This window comes from Macrotis lagotis, chromosome 4 (assembly GCF_037893015.1).
Source record: "Macrotis lagotis isolate mMagLag1 chromosome 4, bilby.v1.9.chrom.fasta, whole genome shotgun sequence".
NCBI classification, from domain to species: Eukaryota; Metazoa; Chordata; class Mammalia; order Peramelemorphia; family Peramelidae; genus Macrotis; species Macrotis lagotis.
This window is the reverse complement of record NC_133661.1, coordinates 78368070-78385141: the sequence shown is the minus strand read 5'-3', so window position 1 is coordinate 78385141 and position 17072 is coordinate 78368070. Positions and strand designations below refer to the sequence as shown.

General features: G+C 40.1%; 1 protein-coding gene across 12 annotated transcripts in view; it reads left to right on the top strand.

Annotated features, from left to right (window-relative positions):
- The first annotated feature begins 10794 nt into the window (after positions 1 to 10794).
- Positions 10795 to 17072, top strand: part of LCOR (ligand dependent nuclear receptor corepressor) — a 137282-nt gene continuing 131004 nt past the window's right edge. For 6 of the 12 annotated variants that reach the window (XM_074233234.1, XM_074233232.1, XM_074233231.1 and 3 more), the window contains exons 1-2: positions 10838 to 10926; positions 11499 to 11572. Coding sequence is in view for 3 of the 12 variants with exons in the window: in XM_074233226.1 (XP_074089327.1) it covers positions 10830 to 10926 (97 nt within the window). In the remaining 9 variants the exon portion in view is untranslated. Of the gene's footprint in view, positions 10927 to 11498; positions 11573 to 11728; positions 11826 to 17072 lie in introns of those variants that run through there. The other 6 variants (XM_074233226.1, XM_074233237.1, XM_074233233.1 and 3 more) reach the window with 5 other exon arrangements.

The following is a 17072-nucleotide window of genomic DNA, read 5'->3' as shown; positions in this document are numbered from 1 at the left end:
ATAACAATTGATATTTATACAGTAAATTAAGGGTTGCAAAGCAATTTATAAACATCCTTATTCCATTTTAATCTCACAACACAAACTATTTTACAGGGAGGAAAGTTAGGCTTTGCCCTTGGGTGTATGACAAGTCTAGCACTCTCTCCATTATGCTCTTTTGCCTCTCAATCTTTGGATTCTTTCTGGCAATACAATTCTTGCCCCAGGAAAGACAGTAAACTTCTTTGTTGTGGTTATTGGATTGACAAATAACTGCTCAAATGATCCTTAGCAGAGGGTCCCAGACTACTATTAACTGACCTCTTTTCTTTCCAAGCTTTCTGGATGCTACATCTTTCATCTGGCAACATCTCTAGATTGACATCACCACCTAGTGAAGCACAAGCAGCTGCTTCTTTCTCAAAAGAGTCTAGTTTTCTCCCTTTCCAGAAGAATCACACATTTGTTACGTGGTTCCAAAATGTTCAGTGGTCTTTATATCTTCCTCCCTTCTTTGGGTACCATTCTTCTACCTTTGATTCTCCTGATACAAATACTTCAGATTTTTTTATGATTACTTAAAATAGAACTCTTGAAAAGCATACTTCCATAAAGCTTGTTGTGATTCAAATGAAGCTACTTGATTATGCCTTAGAGCCAAATCACTCTGACTCTCACTGATTGGCCAATAATAAGTCCCTGCCCAAGACTCACTTGGTCTTTGGGTTTTGAGGATTCAAAGTGAATATAAATAGCAGTTACTTCTGTTCTGGTTGAAAAACCTGTGAATCTTCCCCTCCCGAAATGATTTTTTTTTTGAGTAGGCAAACTAAGCATCTTTTGCCTCAGTTCTTAGTTCTTACCTATCCCTCATTTCTTACCTACCCTACAATGACTAAATAGGTGATCTCAGACAAACTGAGATCTCTTAAAGACCCTAAGCTTAAAAAGACCAAGGTCTTCCCTCCCGTTACAACCAAGGCCCTAGTCAGATGGTTAACAGGGAGAAGAGTGAGGTTGATGACTGCACAGCCCTGCCTTATTTAAATCTAATTCACTAGCAAGTCAAGACATCCTGATATAATTGATCCTCTTCCAGAATGAAGGATAAATAACAAAAACAAGTTTCCTCCTTTTCCAGAAGTCTCTTATAATGTTCAGTGGTCTTTGTATTTCCTTTCCATGTTTGGATAGCTTTCTCCTACTCTCCAATCTGCTGACACAGAATTCCTAACAGGTTCCTTTGCCTCTTGAGATTGTTTTTCTTCATTTTTACATAGGAAAAACTTCCATTTTTAAAAGAAGGAACACTATTCTTTTTTTTAATTAAAGATTTTATTTATTTTGAGTTTTACAATTTCCCCCCATCTTACTTCGCCCCCCCCCACAGAAAGCAATTTGTCAGTCTTTACATTGTTTCCATGTTGTGCATTGATCCAAATTGAGTGTGATGAGAGAGAAACCATATCCTTAAGGAAGAAACATAAAGTATAAGAGATAACAAGATCAGACAATAAGATATCAGGTTTTCCCCCCTATTGAGTTCCACATTTTTCTACCACTTTCCTTTCCTTTCCCCTTCCCCATGGTAGTGAACAATCTGATATAGGTTCAAGGGAATAGTCCTTGAACTTTGTTCAAACTCCAGAGTTCTTTCTTTGGATACAGATGGTATTCTCCATTGCAGACAGCCCCAAATTGTCCCTGATTGTTGCACTGATGGAATGAGCAAGTCCATAAAGGTTGAACATCACCCCCATGTTGCTGTTAGGGTGTACAGTGTTTTTCTGGTTCTGCTCATCTCACTCAGCATCAGTTCATGCAAATCCCTCCAGGCTTCCCTGAATTCCCATCCCTCCTGGTTTCTAATAGAACAATAGTGTTCCATGACATACATATACCACAGTTAGCTAAGCCATTCCCCAATTGAAGGACATTTACTTGATTTCCAATTCTTTGCCACCACAAACAGGGCTGCTATGAATATTTTTGTACAAGTGATGTTTTTACCCTTTTTCATCATCTCTTCAGGGTATAAGGAACACTATTCTTTAGGTTTTTTTTAAAGTGTTTTTGCAAGGCAAATGGGGTTAAGTGGCTTGCCCAAGGCCACACAGCTAGGTAATTATTAAGTGTCTGAGACCAGATTTGAACCCAGGTACTCCTGACTCCAGGGCCGGTGCTCTATCCACTGTACCACCTAGCCGCCCCAGGAGCACTATTCTTTAAAAATATATATTTATTTATTTTTCCAACTACATGCAAAGATAGTTTTCAACATTCATTTTTAGTGTAAGGTTTTTGAGATCCACATTTTTCTCCCTCCCTTCTCTCCCCCTCCCCTTGATAATAAAATAATATTTTAAAAACTTTTCCCTATTGATCATACTGTGAAAGAAGAATTAGAAGAAAACAGGGAAAAGCCATGTGAAGGAAAAAAAATTTAAAACCAAATTTTAAAATGGAAAATAGTATGGAATCTGTATTTAGCCTTCATAGTTCCTTCTCTGAATGTGTATTATCAATGGCTCATCATTATAAATACTTGGTCCAGAGTGATTAAAATGGCTTTTATTGATACATCTTTGCAAAGATAGACCTCCTCTCTTAAGGACAGAAGGCCGAATCCTGGCAATGCTGGGCCTTATATGCAGTTTGAATGACTTGTTCCTCTCCCTTTATGCCAATCATTGGCCAGGGTCACAGTCTAATTGATACATTCACCCCTATATGTTTTCCCCACCCTGTTCATTATACTAATGAGCAAAGGGATGTGAACAGTTATCTCCTTGAGTAGGTGCAAAGGAGAATAAAACAGACCCTCAAATCAACTCCTGTCTAGTTGTAAGGTTATTCCTTCAATCAGCTTTCCTTTTGTTTAACTTTCCCCTTCCTACTGTATCCACTGTGCCACCTATCTGCCTCTTGTAAGTCTTTACAGGCTTTTCTAAAGTTCACTTTATCACATTTATATACCACAATTGAACATATTTAATCTTGATAACCTGAAGAGTGGAGAGGCATTCTTTAGGCTCCTTCAACTTCTCTCCTAGAAGTTAGATCAGGCCAAACTTTGAGCATAGCAGTTGCTTGACTTGCAGGAATTCAAACATTGGACAGTCTATGCAGGTCACTTGGATAATTTTTCTTGTTTTTCAAGGTTGTTTGAAGTGAGATCTTCAGTCCTTTGTAATCCTTGCTGATGGCTCCCCCAAAGAACTATAGTGTTAAGCTACTTTTGGATGCTCTTAATTCCAGAGTAGTCCCCATCCTGCCCACCTTGTATAGTCTTTTGAATTCTGTAGATTTCCTAGGTCCTAACCAATTGCTTAGGGTCTGTCACAAAACAGTGTATGAACATTCATGAGAGATGAGAATAGTCTTATAATTTCAGAAGTCAGCTAGGTCACCACCTAGTAGTAGTAGATAGAGTAGTAGATAGCTCTGGGTTTGCAATCAGAAAGATCTAAGTTCAAACTTGACCTCAGGGGTGGCTAGGTGGTACAGTGGATAGAGCACCGGCCCTAGAGTCAGGAGTACCAGAGTTCAAACCCGACCTCAGACATTTAATAATTACTTAGCTGTGTGGCTTTGGGCAAGCCACTTAACCCCATTTGCCTTGCAAAAACCTAAAAAAACCCAAAACTTGACCTCAGGTTCTTCATAAATGTTTTGACTCAGCTGGGAAAGTAAATGGTGACCTGTTTGACTAAGTTTCTCTACTGTAAAATAGAGGTTAAAATAGCTCTTACCTCTAGGGATTGTTTTGAAGATCAAATGAAATAATATTTGTAAAGCCCTAAGCATAGTTCTTGTTATAAATAAGTGTTTAATAAAAAGCTTGTTTCCTTCCTATGACAGTTCATACAAGGGATTATGAATCCTAACTTAAGGGGATCAAGAATGATCACATGGAAAAGGTGGAAGTTGAACTGAATCTTGAAGGATGAGAATTACAATGGATTGAAATGTGGGAGAAGGGAATTCCAGATATAGCTACCAGAACAAAGGCCCTGGAACACTCAGTAAATGCTTTCTGAAAAAATAAATTACACTTGTATGCCAATAATAGTTATAGTTTTTACTTACATCAAGTTTTACAATTACAAAGCATTTTCACATGTATTTACTTCTGTGATCTGGATTTAACTGGATAGATAATTACCATAGGTGCTCAGAGAAAGGTTGGGGTTTATGACATGACAAAAATAATATTTTAGGAAGGTTAATTTGTAAATCTATGATTGGTAATATCAGTCCACAAACCTCAAGTAATTATGGGTTAAAGATATGAAGCAATGAGATAGAACAGGACTTTTCAGGTATGTCCAAGAAGTCTGGGTTTTAGCTCAGCATGTAGGTCCAGATGTTTATCTTTTAAAAGGAATTTTGAGATCCAGATACATGCCTAAATCAAAGGTCAGAAAGTCAGGGGGCATTAGAAAAGAAGATTAAAGACAATGGTGTAGCTACAGTGGCCTCCTTATTCCATGCCTTCATTTTGTCTCTCATCATCATGCCTTGGAACTGACTATCCCCCCCATGTCTGAAATCTTCCTGCTTATCCTTTTTTCTTGGTTTTGCTGCCTTTTTTCAAGACTTCATTCAACTATTAGCTTCTTCGGGAATCAACTTTTAATGTTCTAAACCTTCTCTTTTTACTCAACTACCAGGGTCTTCCTCTTTGAGAGAACCATATATCTCTTCTGAATATACTTTGTGTAACTCCTCCATTAGAATGTAAGCTCCTTGAAGGAGGGACATTTATATTCCCAGTGCTTAACATAATACCTACCTCATAGCAAGAACTTAATAAATGCTTATGGATTGACTGAGAGGTACTAATTGCCTAGGTAAGGTGAATGGTCTATTAATCAATCAACAAGGCAGCTAAATGGCATAGTAGATAGCACACCCGGCCTGGAGACAGGAAGGTCTTAATGAATCCTAGATACTTCTTAGTTCTATGATCCTGAGCAAGTCACAATCTCTATATGTTTCAGTTTCTTCAATTGTAAAGGAGTGTAAAATAGTTACAATAATAGCACCTACCTTCCAGGATTTATTTTAGGATCAAATGAGATAAAAATAATTGTAAAGTGCTTAGTCCAGTATCTGTCAAAGGGTCTGACATAATAGGCACTATATAAATTTTAGTTATTATTATTAAATATATAAATGAAACATCCCCCTACTCCTAAGGACCTTCCATTCTAATGGGGGAGGCAAAAAAGGATGTGCATATATGCATATATAGATTATATATCTATATTTGAATGAAGATACTTATGCATGGATAGAATATGTGTAAAGAGAATAAGCCTATAGAATTTAAATAAAAGGTTGTTGAAGAGTGAAGATGTTCGTAGTTATGAGGAAAGCCTTTTGTTTTGAAGAAAGAGGAATTCTAGAGTTTTGGGTAAGGAGGGCCTCCCAGGCGGAAGAAGCATCCAACAAAGGCACAGACAGGGAGAGTGAGAAGGTTAGTTTGGTTGGATTGCAGAATGCAGAAGGAGCAACCAGGAATTTGGAGATCTTAGGAAATAAAGGGGCAATACAAGGTGAGCAATGTATGTACCAATGACCAAGAAATCCATAATTCTAAGGAAAGTTAATGATTCATTTAAGAACTTCATGTACACTTCCCCCCCCTCCCCAGCAGAGGAATCATCTTAGATATAGATAGACAGCCCAGAATCCATAAAGAACAGGTTAATGAATTTAACTAATTGGAAGAAGTGAAGGTGATGCAAGGGGAAAGATGAAGAGAATTGTGAATGTACATTTTAGGCGATGTAAATTGACCATTACCTACTCTTGAGATGTAAATTGACTAGAAATAGAGATTTATGATTGTCACAGAAACAATTGCAATCTTAAAAGCTGCTTGGGTGGAGATTCCCCCCCCCCCCCCCAATTCTTGATGTACCATTGATGGTTTAATGTAAAATTTGGTTTCACCCTCTACCTAATTCCTGGTCCAGTAAGAGAAAGGGAGTTCACCTTTTGCCCTCTGGATGAGAGACAAGACATAAAAACCTGGGTTGGACTCCAGCTCAGGGCCGCAGTCTTCTCTGACCATGGCCCAGTCAAGGCTTCTTGGCTATTCTTTTATCTCTCTCGCTCTCACTCTTGCTCTCTCTCGCTCTCTCGCTCTCTCACTCTCTTTCTCCCTAGCCCTTCCTATGTCTTATAACCTTTTAAATGAATTTTTGTTTTACTTCCACCCTTGCTTTCCCAAGTCTGAATAATGATTCCTCATAGGCAGAACTGAACTCAATTAGCCAGCGGCTACAAAGGGAGGTAGTGAAGGGTAGACCATGATAGAAGGGAGAGTACAGAGGCTCTAGGAGATTGTCTAGGAGGCTGTACTTGTAAACAGACCTGTAAAATGATTGGAATGGATTGTCACTTTCCAAGTGAAAGTGGCCTTTAGAATAGCCTTAAATATTTTCCTTAAATCAGTAGGTTACTGGTTCATCTCTGTCTCTGTCTTTTGATGTCTTTCAAAGGGATCAAAGCTAAATTTTCAACAGAGTGGAGGTAATAAAAATGGATAGGCAGAAGCAAACCAGTGAAGAATGAAAAGCCAGGACTTAGGACCTGATTTATGAGGGAAAACCCCCCTCAAAAACATGGAGATCAAGGAGGAAGGTTCAAACTGCTACTTATTACAATTCTGTTTACTTTTAACAAGAGAGAGGAGGAAAAACAAAAGAGATTCTTTTGTTGGGTGAGATCAGCCCAGTTAGAAGAAAAAGTACCAGTTTGATAAAGGAAAGGCAAAACTTTGTTTTTGTTTTGTTTTTTAATTACTGCTTTGCAGCAATGCTTAGCAGAAAGGTGGGACAGAGGCACATATTTCAAGGCAAAGAAAATTTGATCTGCAGAAAGTGACTATTGATTTAAAATATAAAGCATTATAGGATATCTCTGAGTGAACAATAGAGAACTTCTTTAGAGAAAGTATTAAGTATTAAGGGGACCCTCCTACCCCCATCCCATTTCTATTAAGTATTTGATTACTTTCAAACATAGTTCTAAGTGGTTCCCTGGCAAATGTATTTGTCCAAGTTAAGAAATATTTTCCAAAATATCAAAGATCTGTGATTTAATCATTGTGCATTCTACCTCCAATGATCATGTTTCTCTGCAACCATAACCTATCTTCTTTAATCAGCCCACAAGCAATTATTAGGTGCCCTGCTAAACTCTGGGGGGGGGGGGGGGATTACAAAGAAAAGTGAAAAAAGTCTTGGTTCTCAAGGAGCTTAGTGACTGGAAAAAAAAATTAAGCAACTGGTGCTCAACCTTTTGGTGAAGAACTTCTTCCACTTTAGAGAGGTGGGATCAGTTCATTGCAGGTCTCTACTTGAGACCTAGGTAAGACTTGTTAGAACTTGTGATTTTCTGGCTTACTCTTCAAGAATTTAGGTTCCACTCTATGTTATGTATGCTGACACACTGGTTTAGGACTTAAGGAGTTTTTTAAATTATTTGCTGTTAACATGAAGGTTGATTTGTCTAACAGAGTGATTTCTGTGCTTGAATCTTTCAAAAATTCTGCTCCCTAGAAAAGCAAAAACTGCTTGGTTAAAAGGTAGTTTTCCCTTTCCCTTCTTCCCCACATTGGGGGGGGGGGCTCCCTCCTTACCCTCCCCCCCATCCCCTTCAAATCCTATTAATAGCATAAGATGGTAAAACAGAGTAGTCATAGGTATACACAAGTTGCATATAAGTAGACTATTCCATTTCATTCAATTCAATGAATATTTATTAGATATTTATTATGAGTAAAGCACTGCTGGACTGGGGCTGCAATAAAAAAATCTATTCTCAAGAAACTTAGTCTAATAGGGAATAAAATGTGTACAAAAGTAAATAAAAACTGTCTATATTCTGTATTAGTAATTACAAGAGGAAAAGAAAAATGTTAATAGTTGGGATGAGGTTGGAATGGGAGATCAGGAAAGACCTGTGTATGTATGTTTGTGTGTGTGTGTGTGTGTGTGTGTGTGTGTGTATACATATACATATATTTTATATATTTTCCTATATAATATTACATATAATGGATGTGGTACCTGAACTGTCCTTTGAAGGAAGCTGGAGATTGCATGTAGAGATATACCTCTTTTGATTGTGTTTTGCTTCATTATGCTTTGCAGAGAATTTTTTTTTTAACAAATTTAAGATTTGTGGCTTGGGATTATATCTATAGAAGATAGCACACTTTAATAGACAGATGTTGTGTGTGTTCTGTCTGCCTCACAGACCAACCATTACTCTTGTCTCTCTTCTTCTTTGGCAGTCCTATTCCCTGACATATGACAATATTGTAATTAGACCAGTTATTAACCCTACCATAGTCTCTAAGTGTTCAAGTGTATGGAATAGTCAATTTATCCAAAGTTCATTGTTGTCTTATTTTAAGAAATGATTACAGTCACCCTAACTTACCACCACTCTGATAAGTTGGTCATCAATACTGAGACAAGACTCTCCACAAGCAAAAAGATTACTCCTTTCTGAAGGTTCAGATGGAGGTTAGCATTTTTTAGCAACAAAATACTTTTAAATTAAGGTATATACTTTTTTTAGAGATAATACTACTTAATTGTCTTACAGTGTGGTATAAACAATTTTTATATGCACTGGGAAAAAATTCATATGACTCACTTTATTGTGTGGTCTGGAACTGAACCCACAATATTTCTGAGGCATGCCTTTAGTGATATTGAGAAAGGAGTGAGAGGAAGCTAGATTTCCCAGTGGTTAGAGCACTGGCCATGGATTCAGGAGGACCTGAGTTCAAATGTGATCTTAGATAATTGCCTAGCTGTGTGACCTTGGGCAAGTCACTTAACCCCATTGCCTTAAAATAAATAAAATTTTTTAAAAATTTAAAATAAAATACTTTGAGAAAGGAAAGAATTCTCTACACAGAGACCACTGGTGCAAAGTCATGGAGGCTGGCTGGTATTAGAATACCATGAATGGGGAACAGTTAGGAATAGAAGGGGGAAAGGAATTAGAACTGAAAAGGGGGTAGTCAGATTTGTGGAGGGATTTAAATGGAGGGTTGAGGAGTTTATTTATTTTTATTTTAGAGGCAATAGAGATCCACAGATGCTTTTTGTTTTTGTTTTTTTAACAGGGAAGTGACAGGCTCAGCTTTATATTTTTAGAAGATCAATTTGGCTGTTATATTTATGGGCAAAGTTCTTGAGACAGGGATACCAAATTAGGAGGCTGTCAAAATAGTCTAAGTAAAAGGGGATGGGGAATGGATGCTATGAGTAGAGACATAGGATCAAAAAAGATTGAATACCTGATGGATGTGGAAATTTATCTGAAAGCAAGACACTACCAGAGCAATATATTTGTTATGCATCTGTCTCATTTTCTGATAGAGAAATACCCATTTATGGTCAGGGCTGCATTTTTGACTTAATTAGTATAAGGAATTCTCAGGTAAGGAAAATTCCTTTGCCAATGTGAGTAGGCTCTTTCAATATAAGGAATTCTCAGGTAAGGAAACTTCCTTTACCAATATGAGTAGGCTCTTTCCTTGCTTGTTATAGTCTTATTGCTTAGAGCAAGATGTCTTGAGTTTTGCCCAAGGTCACATAGTCATATTTTGTATCCCTGTCTCAAGACTGTCCTTCAACTCATACTGCAAAGAACAGCCAAATTGAACTTCTAAAAATACAAAGCTGAGCCTATCAATTCCCCATTAAAAAACAAAACAAAACAGCTTCAAATGGCTCCCCATTGCCTTCAAAATAAAAATAAAAGTTAACACTCCAGCTAAAGCCCTTTCCAAATCGGGGTCTATTACAGGTAAGATTTCAAGCAGGGTCTTCCTGAAGAGTCTTGGTGTGCATTCATTTTGAGGGTTTTTTCCTTTTTTTCTCCTACAGGAAATAAAGGGAAATGACATAGGAGATAGGAATTGTCTGAAAAGATGTATTGGTGGGGATACTGAAGACAAACTAATCTCAATGTCAGTTTTACACCGGGAGGGGTGCTCTGACAACCCAATTTCTGTTTCCATTAATTTGTTGTGTGATTAGCTTCAATTGAATCAAGAAGCATCCAACTATGTGCTAAGAAGGAGGGCTTCAAGGACAAAAATGTGCTCCCCATGTCTTCCAGAAGAGAGATGAAGATGTGCACATGAGCTAATATATACAAAGCAATATGTACATACGAATACCTGCAAAATAAATATAATTTTATGGGTGGGGTACTGGCAACTGGGGGGGGCAGCATTCCGGCTGGTAAAGTAGGTTGTGAATGCCTTTAAATGTCATGAGTCGGATCATTATTTTGTTAATAATGCCCTGAATAAAGTCTATAAATAGCTTCTGTTTTGAAGTTTTAATGCCTCGGTCGTCTTCCTCACAATTGCGTCAGCACCTCCGCACGTCGCGCACGTTTTTAAGTTGCAATTTCCCAGGTTTTCTTCTTCAGAAGTGTCGAGGCGAGTCAACAGCTGTTTTTGCGCCGAGGGAGCGGGCGGCTGGTCCGGCCGGAGGCGCCGCCTTGGGCCCGGCCCGGTCCGGGGGCTGCCCGGGGCCCCGGCTGCGTTCCACCGTCGGACCGGGGCGACACAAAGACGGGGGTCCGGGCCGCGGCCCCGCGGGGGCAGCAAGGCGGCCGGCGGCGGCGGCGGGGGCGCGCCCAGGGGTCCCTCCGCGCCCGCCCCGCTCCCCACCCCCACCCCACCCCGGGAGGCCCGACGCGAGGCGGGGTGGCGTGCGTGCGCGGCCCCGGCCGTGGCGTGACCGTGCGTGCGCGGGGCCGCGGCGGAGGCGGAGGCTGGGCCGGGCTGGCGGCAGAAGATGGCGAGGGTGTGTAGGCGGCAGCAATGCTCCGTTGAGAGACGCGGCTTTCGGCAAGAACTGGATTCGTGGCGCCACAAGCTCATTCACTGTGTAGGTGAGACCCTCCCCGCCCGCCGCCGCCCCCGGCCCGCGGCTGCCTCGCCGCCCGCCGCCCCCGGCCCGGTCCCCTCCGGCCCTGCGGCTCCCTTCCCCCTCCCCCCTCGCTCTCTCGCTCTCTCGCTCTCTCCCGGCCCCCCCCCCCCCCCCCGGCGGCGCGCGCCTCCGGCGGCGGCTCCCCCCCCCCCCGGGCCCGGCGCGCGCTCGCCCGCCCCTCCCCCGCCCCGCCCCGGCGCCCGGGCCGCGGGGCAGGGTGGAAGCTCGGCCCCCCACGCGCGCACCCCCGGGGGCGCCGCAGCCCCCCGCCCCCCGGCCTCGGCCCGCTTGCCTCCCCTCCCCCTCGCCTCCCGGACGCGTGGCCGCGCGCGCGCCTCGTGCCCGTGCACGCGCCCGGGCCCCGGAGCCCCGGAGCTGTCAGAGGCCCCGAGCCCGCGCGGAGGGAGCTGCGATGGCCGCGGGGGGCTCGGGGTGGGTGTGTGCCCGCGGGGCGCGCGTGCCGCGGGCGGGGGGCTTCCCGCGGCCGAGCTGCCCCTCTCACTCTGTGTGTTTTGTCTGTTTTTCTCTCCCAAGGTCCCGTTTCCCTCTGTGCGGCGGCCGGCGGGACCATAAGGGCTTAGCTCATATATTTAACCCCCCTCGGAAAAGTAAGTGGCCCGTGTGGTGTCCCCGCCCCGCCCGCCGCCCCCAGCCCCGGCCCCACGCACCCCGTCCCCGCCTCCCCGCCCCAGCACCGCCCCCTGCGCCCCCGTCCCGCACGCCCACTGCCCGGGGTTAGGGACCCGGCCGGGCCCGGGGCCGGCGGCCCGGGCCCCTCACCCCGCCTCCCCGACTGGGTGGCGTTGGAAGGAATTATGCAAATCCAGCTTTCTGGTGTCCATTCAGCGGCAATTTCATGCGGTGAGAAGTTCTCTTTGTTGTGCCAGGGGGAGAACAGACACTGATTTAATAGACATATCTGCGGGGGAGGGGGAGGGGGTCTGCCGACATGCGAGGGGGAGCCTGGGTTTGGAAGAATTACAGCCCCGGGTGAGCTCCCTGCCTTTGTGCCGGAGCCTTCTGGCTTGACAGGAGCTGTGCCCTTTACCGGAGCCCGCAAGGGATTTGTTTTTCCCCCCACTCTGATAGATGAAAAGCAAAACTGAAACTTTAAACGGGGTGAAAAAAACAGGTAACCTTTACTTAAAAAGAGAATGCTTCTCCCGGAAACAAACCGATCCCGTTCCCCGGTGATATTTCAGGAAAAATGGAAAAAATGTAAACCTGGTTCACGTAAGAAACAATGACAGTGTTCCACATTGGTGATTTAAGTCCTGGAATGAATGGAATAATTATGAATATTTAACAGTGGGAAGATTCTAGGTTGAGTAAAGCATATCAGAAATACTGTTACCCCAGCGTTAGCTGCTCTGTCAACATTTCGAATTCTGTATCCAAAAAGATCATTTTTTTTTCAGAGTCAGTGAATTTCAGCCTTCACTAAAACTGTCTTTTGGTTACTAGTTTGCATTTAATTTGCTTTGATTTCTGGGTTTTGTCTTATTCTTTAACATAGAACTACTTGTCTAAATGAAAGTTAGCCTTTAATTTGTACCTCTTTCTTTGTATATTAGTTATGTGTGGCACTTGATTTTAAAAGACACAGGAATTTTAAAATTGAATTTTCATGAGGAGGAAAAGAATATTTAATTTTTATTTTATCAAAGTATCTCAGGGATTGTTTTCTTCACATGGGACGCAATACAGTTTTTAAATGATTTTGAAATTGACAGTCACCTTTAAATTGTGAGACTACAGATTTTAAAAAACAATATGGCTATCATCTGTCTTAAGGCTTTTTCTTGTTTTGGGTCATTCTTTATTGCAGTCTTAATAGTGTTTATTGTTCAACATAGTAGTTATCTTTGCACATTTTAGAGCCTATCCCTAATATCAAATTCTGACTTTTGAGGAGCTAAAGTTCAAAAGATATTCAAGGTTCAAAGTGCAGTTGTAATATTTTAATCAGGAGACTATAGTCTAACTAACTCTCAAAACAATCAGATCACAAGCATCCCAATTTCCTTCATTACTGTTTATTTTTAATCCAATATAGATTATTAAATAAATTAACATTCAGAACTTTTTAAATTAAGAATATGTTGATTATCTTTTAGACTGTTGGAGGAGAAACTATTTTGTCCGATTTTATAACCTCTTTGTTGGCTAATTATATAAAAAACTAATAAATAGAACAGTTGATCTGTAAACTGATATATACATATATATCTCTGTAAACAGTACAGCAGTCACTCGGTTTTCAAATTATGTTTAATTTATGCTCAGCATTAACATTTTGGAATGAACAAAAATTCACTTTAAATGCTTTTTCTCTTGCCACTTCTTTGATATTAACAGAAACCTAGGTGGGAACATTGACTTTGACTCAGCCTTACTATCTTTGTAGGAACTTTCTGGAGAGGGAGACCTTGATATTCCAAATTGTAGGGAAATTAATAGTTTGCATCTTCTACTACCTCAGATGTGATGGATTTTAAGGAGTTTTACATAATGTAGAGGAAATTAGGTCTGACCATCTTCTTGATCTGATCAGATTGGGAAAGCCTTATGGGAGAGCGGATGTTAGATGATTGTGTTTGGCTTACACAACTATTTTACATTGTTTTTACTCCTATAAATAAGGTTGTATTAATGGCATACTTAAATAGGCATTTGGGCTATAACTCAACTTATAAGGGTTGCACAGAGTGGGATGTCTTCTGATTTCTTGATCTAGTCAGTGATTGTTTGCTTTATTCTGCTATGAAACTGAGTAAACACTCAATCATATTGTCATTGGTATTATTTTTAGGAATGCAATATTTGTGGACAACAGCTTATTCAGTTATATTTTTCTAAGATGCCGTTATTTCAGTGAACATTTTTAAAGCTACTATATGTAAGTCACTGGGCTAGAAGCGATGGATATAAAGGTGAAATCATTTGAGGGCTCCTTACCCTCAAAAAAAGCTTATGAAATAGAAAAGAGGAAAAAATATAAAATAAGGTGATATTCTTAAGTACTCTAGTAGACTAAATAAAATGCTTATAGAACTTAAGAATGAGAGGCTATGTAATATTTTGCTAGGTGGGGAATGGGAACATTCCAAAGAGAGAAAATGACAAGTGAGATGTGGAGGTAATAAAATGAAAGTCCTTTCTGGGGAATAAATAATTCAATTTCATTGAAACCTATGGTTATAAGAAATAAGGTGATAGAGTAGGTTGAAATGAGTTTGTCAAGGACCTTGATTATTATAGTTATAGATGTTTTGCTTGATTTGGTAGGTAGCTCAGGAATTGTGGGACTTAAAATATGGAGTGTGATAATTAAAAGATGATGAGATTGATTATTAGACTATTACTTAGTCATCTTGGGAGTGCCAGTGGACTTGTTCAAATGGTGATTCTGTTGCTCAAAGATAGATTTTTTTTTTAGTTTTTTGCAAGGCAAATGGGGTTAAGTGGCTTGCCCAAGGCCACACAGCTAGGTCTTTATTAAGTGTCTGAGACCCGGATTTGAACCCAGGTATTCCTGACTCCAGGGCCGGTGCTTTATCCACTGCCCCACCTAGCCACCTCAAAGATAGTTTTGAGGGCTCCTATTTGGATTATCTTTAGACTCTTAGACTCAGTCGTTCACCTAACATTTATTAAGAACCTCCTCTGTGTTATGCATGAGGAATACAAAAACAAAAATAAAACAATCCCAGTTCTCTATGTGAGTACATTGTAGTGAAGGTACAGGAAGAAACTGAATAGCTATGGAAACAAAATGTGGACTAAGTGATTTTATTGGGCTAGGAAAGTTATGGTAACTAGGGAATCAGGGTAGGTCTTTTGAAGGTATGGTTTTTGATCTGGGATAGTAGGTTGTTCTAAGAACTTGAGGAAGGGTGTCTTATTACAAGTGGGAGAGGGAGTAGAGATAGGATGTCATATGTGAGAAACAGCATGTCAGCTAGTTTGGCAGGAACATGGGAGTTCCTGAAAGGGAGTGATTCACAGCTTTGGATAGGTACTGGACCTACAGTCCAAAAAGACTTGAGTTCAAATTCTACTTCAGACAATTCTTAGCTGTGTGACCCTGGGCAAATCACTACTTCTCTGCTTTTTGTCACAAGTTGGAGATTATAATGGTACCTAGACTTTGCAAATCTTAAAACCCTATACAAGCCCTAAGGAAAGCAAATACTAGTTATTAGTGTTCTTATTAGCAGATGGGAAAACATTGTGAAGGGCTTTAAATGTAGCAGATATTTATCCTATGGCTAGTAGTGAGCCATTGGTACTTCTTGAGCAGGAGAGGGATATAATCAGATTTATACTTAGAGAATATTCATTTGGCAGCTCTGTGGAGGATGGACTGGAAAGGGGATAAATTAAAACAAGGGAGACTAATATATTTCTGAATAGAGTATGTTCTTTGTAGTATTTTCAGTGGTGGCAAAGTTCCACCCTAGGAATGTGGGGAGGAAGGTTGAAACAGCCAAAAGTTGTTTGGTGCCAAGTGGTTCTATAACAGTTTTGATCACATGAGGTATAGCTATAAAATAAGGAGATTGATTCTTCTAACAATAGTTACAAAGTAATTCCAAAAGTGTTTTGAGTAGTAACAACATTTTTTGTAATAAATGCATACCCTTCTGAGGTAATGACTTTGAAGGACAATACGATAAATGTGCTAGTATGGACTGTTTTTATTTTATTTAAAGTTTTATTTATAGTCACAAGAGCGGAGTGTATATTTCTGTGTGCCTGTGTGTCTTTCTGTGTATGAGTTATGGGTAGATGAGATATTTTCACCTTCATGTGTTAATCAGAAGCAGAATACATAATAATCAAAGACTTTCTTTGCCACATTATCCAAATTGGACTAGAGGACATTAGCTGTTTTTCACATCCCCATTACTCCTCTTCCCCCACTCCCTCCTTGGCATTTTCTTCCTTTTATAACTAAAACTTTTGATATTAGTTTTCTTGAGTCCATTATGGTATGTTAGAGGAAATAAAAGAAGTTCTTATTTCTTGAGTTAGTAATTAGAAAATTTTACTTTGCAAAGTACTCAAGATTGCTAATGTATCTTTATGTACAGATATACTAATATGTGTGCATATTACATTTGCATTAATTAATGTTATTGTATAATCTGGTGTGTGTGTGTGTGTGTGTATCTTTTCTTTTTTGCTAATTCTCTCTTGGACATCTATTAATTAAAGTTCTGTAGGTATCTCAAACTCATCATGTCCCAGAGTTCATTATTTTTAATTATTATTATCTTTTTTTGCAAGGCAGTAGGGTTAAGTGACTTGCCCAAGGTCACACAGCTAGGTAATTATTAAGTGTCTGAGGCCAGATTTGAACTCAGGTCCTCATGACTCCAGGGCCAGTGCTCTATCCACTGTGCCACCTAGCTGTCCCAAGTTCCTTATTTTTGTTCCTTAAATTCTCTCCCCTTCTGAGCTTCCTTGTTATTTCAAGGGTACACTATTCTTCTAGTTACCTAGACTTGAAATATATATATTTTTTAAATTTCATGAAGATTTTATTTTGTAATTAAAAGGAATAGCAAGGTGTACATAATACATTTGTAGTGCCATATGGAATTCTCTTTTTTATTTTAATATGTTATGGAAATGTTTTATTCTGTAAATTAAAAATAAAATAAATATATATATATATATTTTAAAATAGAAGTGTAGCCTTTCATGACTTGTTCTCAATGAAGTCATGCTGACTCTTTGTGATCATCTCTTTCTTATTCTAGATGATCACTGGTTTCTTTAATAATCTGTTCTGTTTATTCTGAGTTTTACAATTTTTCCCCTAATCTTGCTTCCCTCCTCCCCCACCCCTTCCACAGAAGGCAGTCTGTTTAGTCTTTACATTGTTTCAGTGGTTTACATTGATCTAAGTTGAATGTGATAAGAGAGAAATCATATCCTTAAGGAAGAAAAATAAAGTATAAGAGATATCAAAATTCCATAATAAGATAATTTTTTTTCTAAATGTAATAGTCTTTGGCTTTTGTTCAAACTCCACAATTCTTTCTCAGATGGTATTCTTCATTGCAGATAGCCCAAAATTGTCCCTGATTATTGCACTAA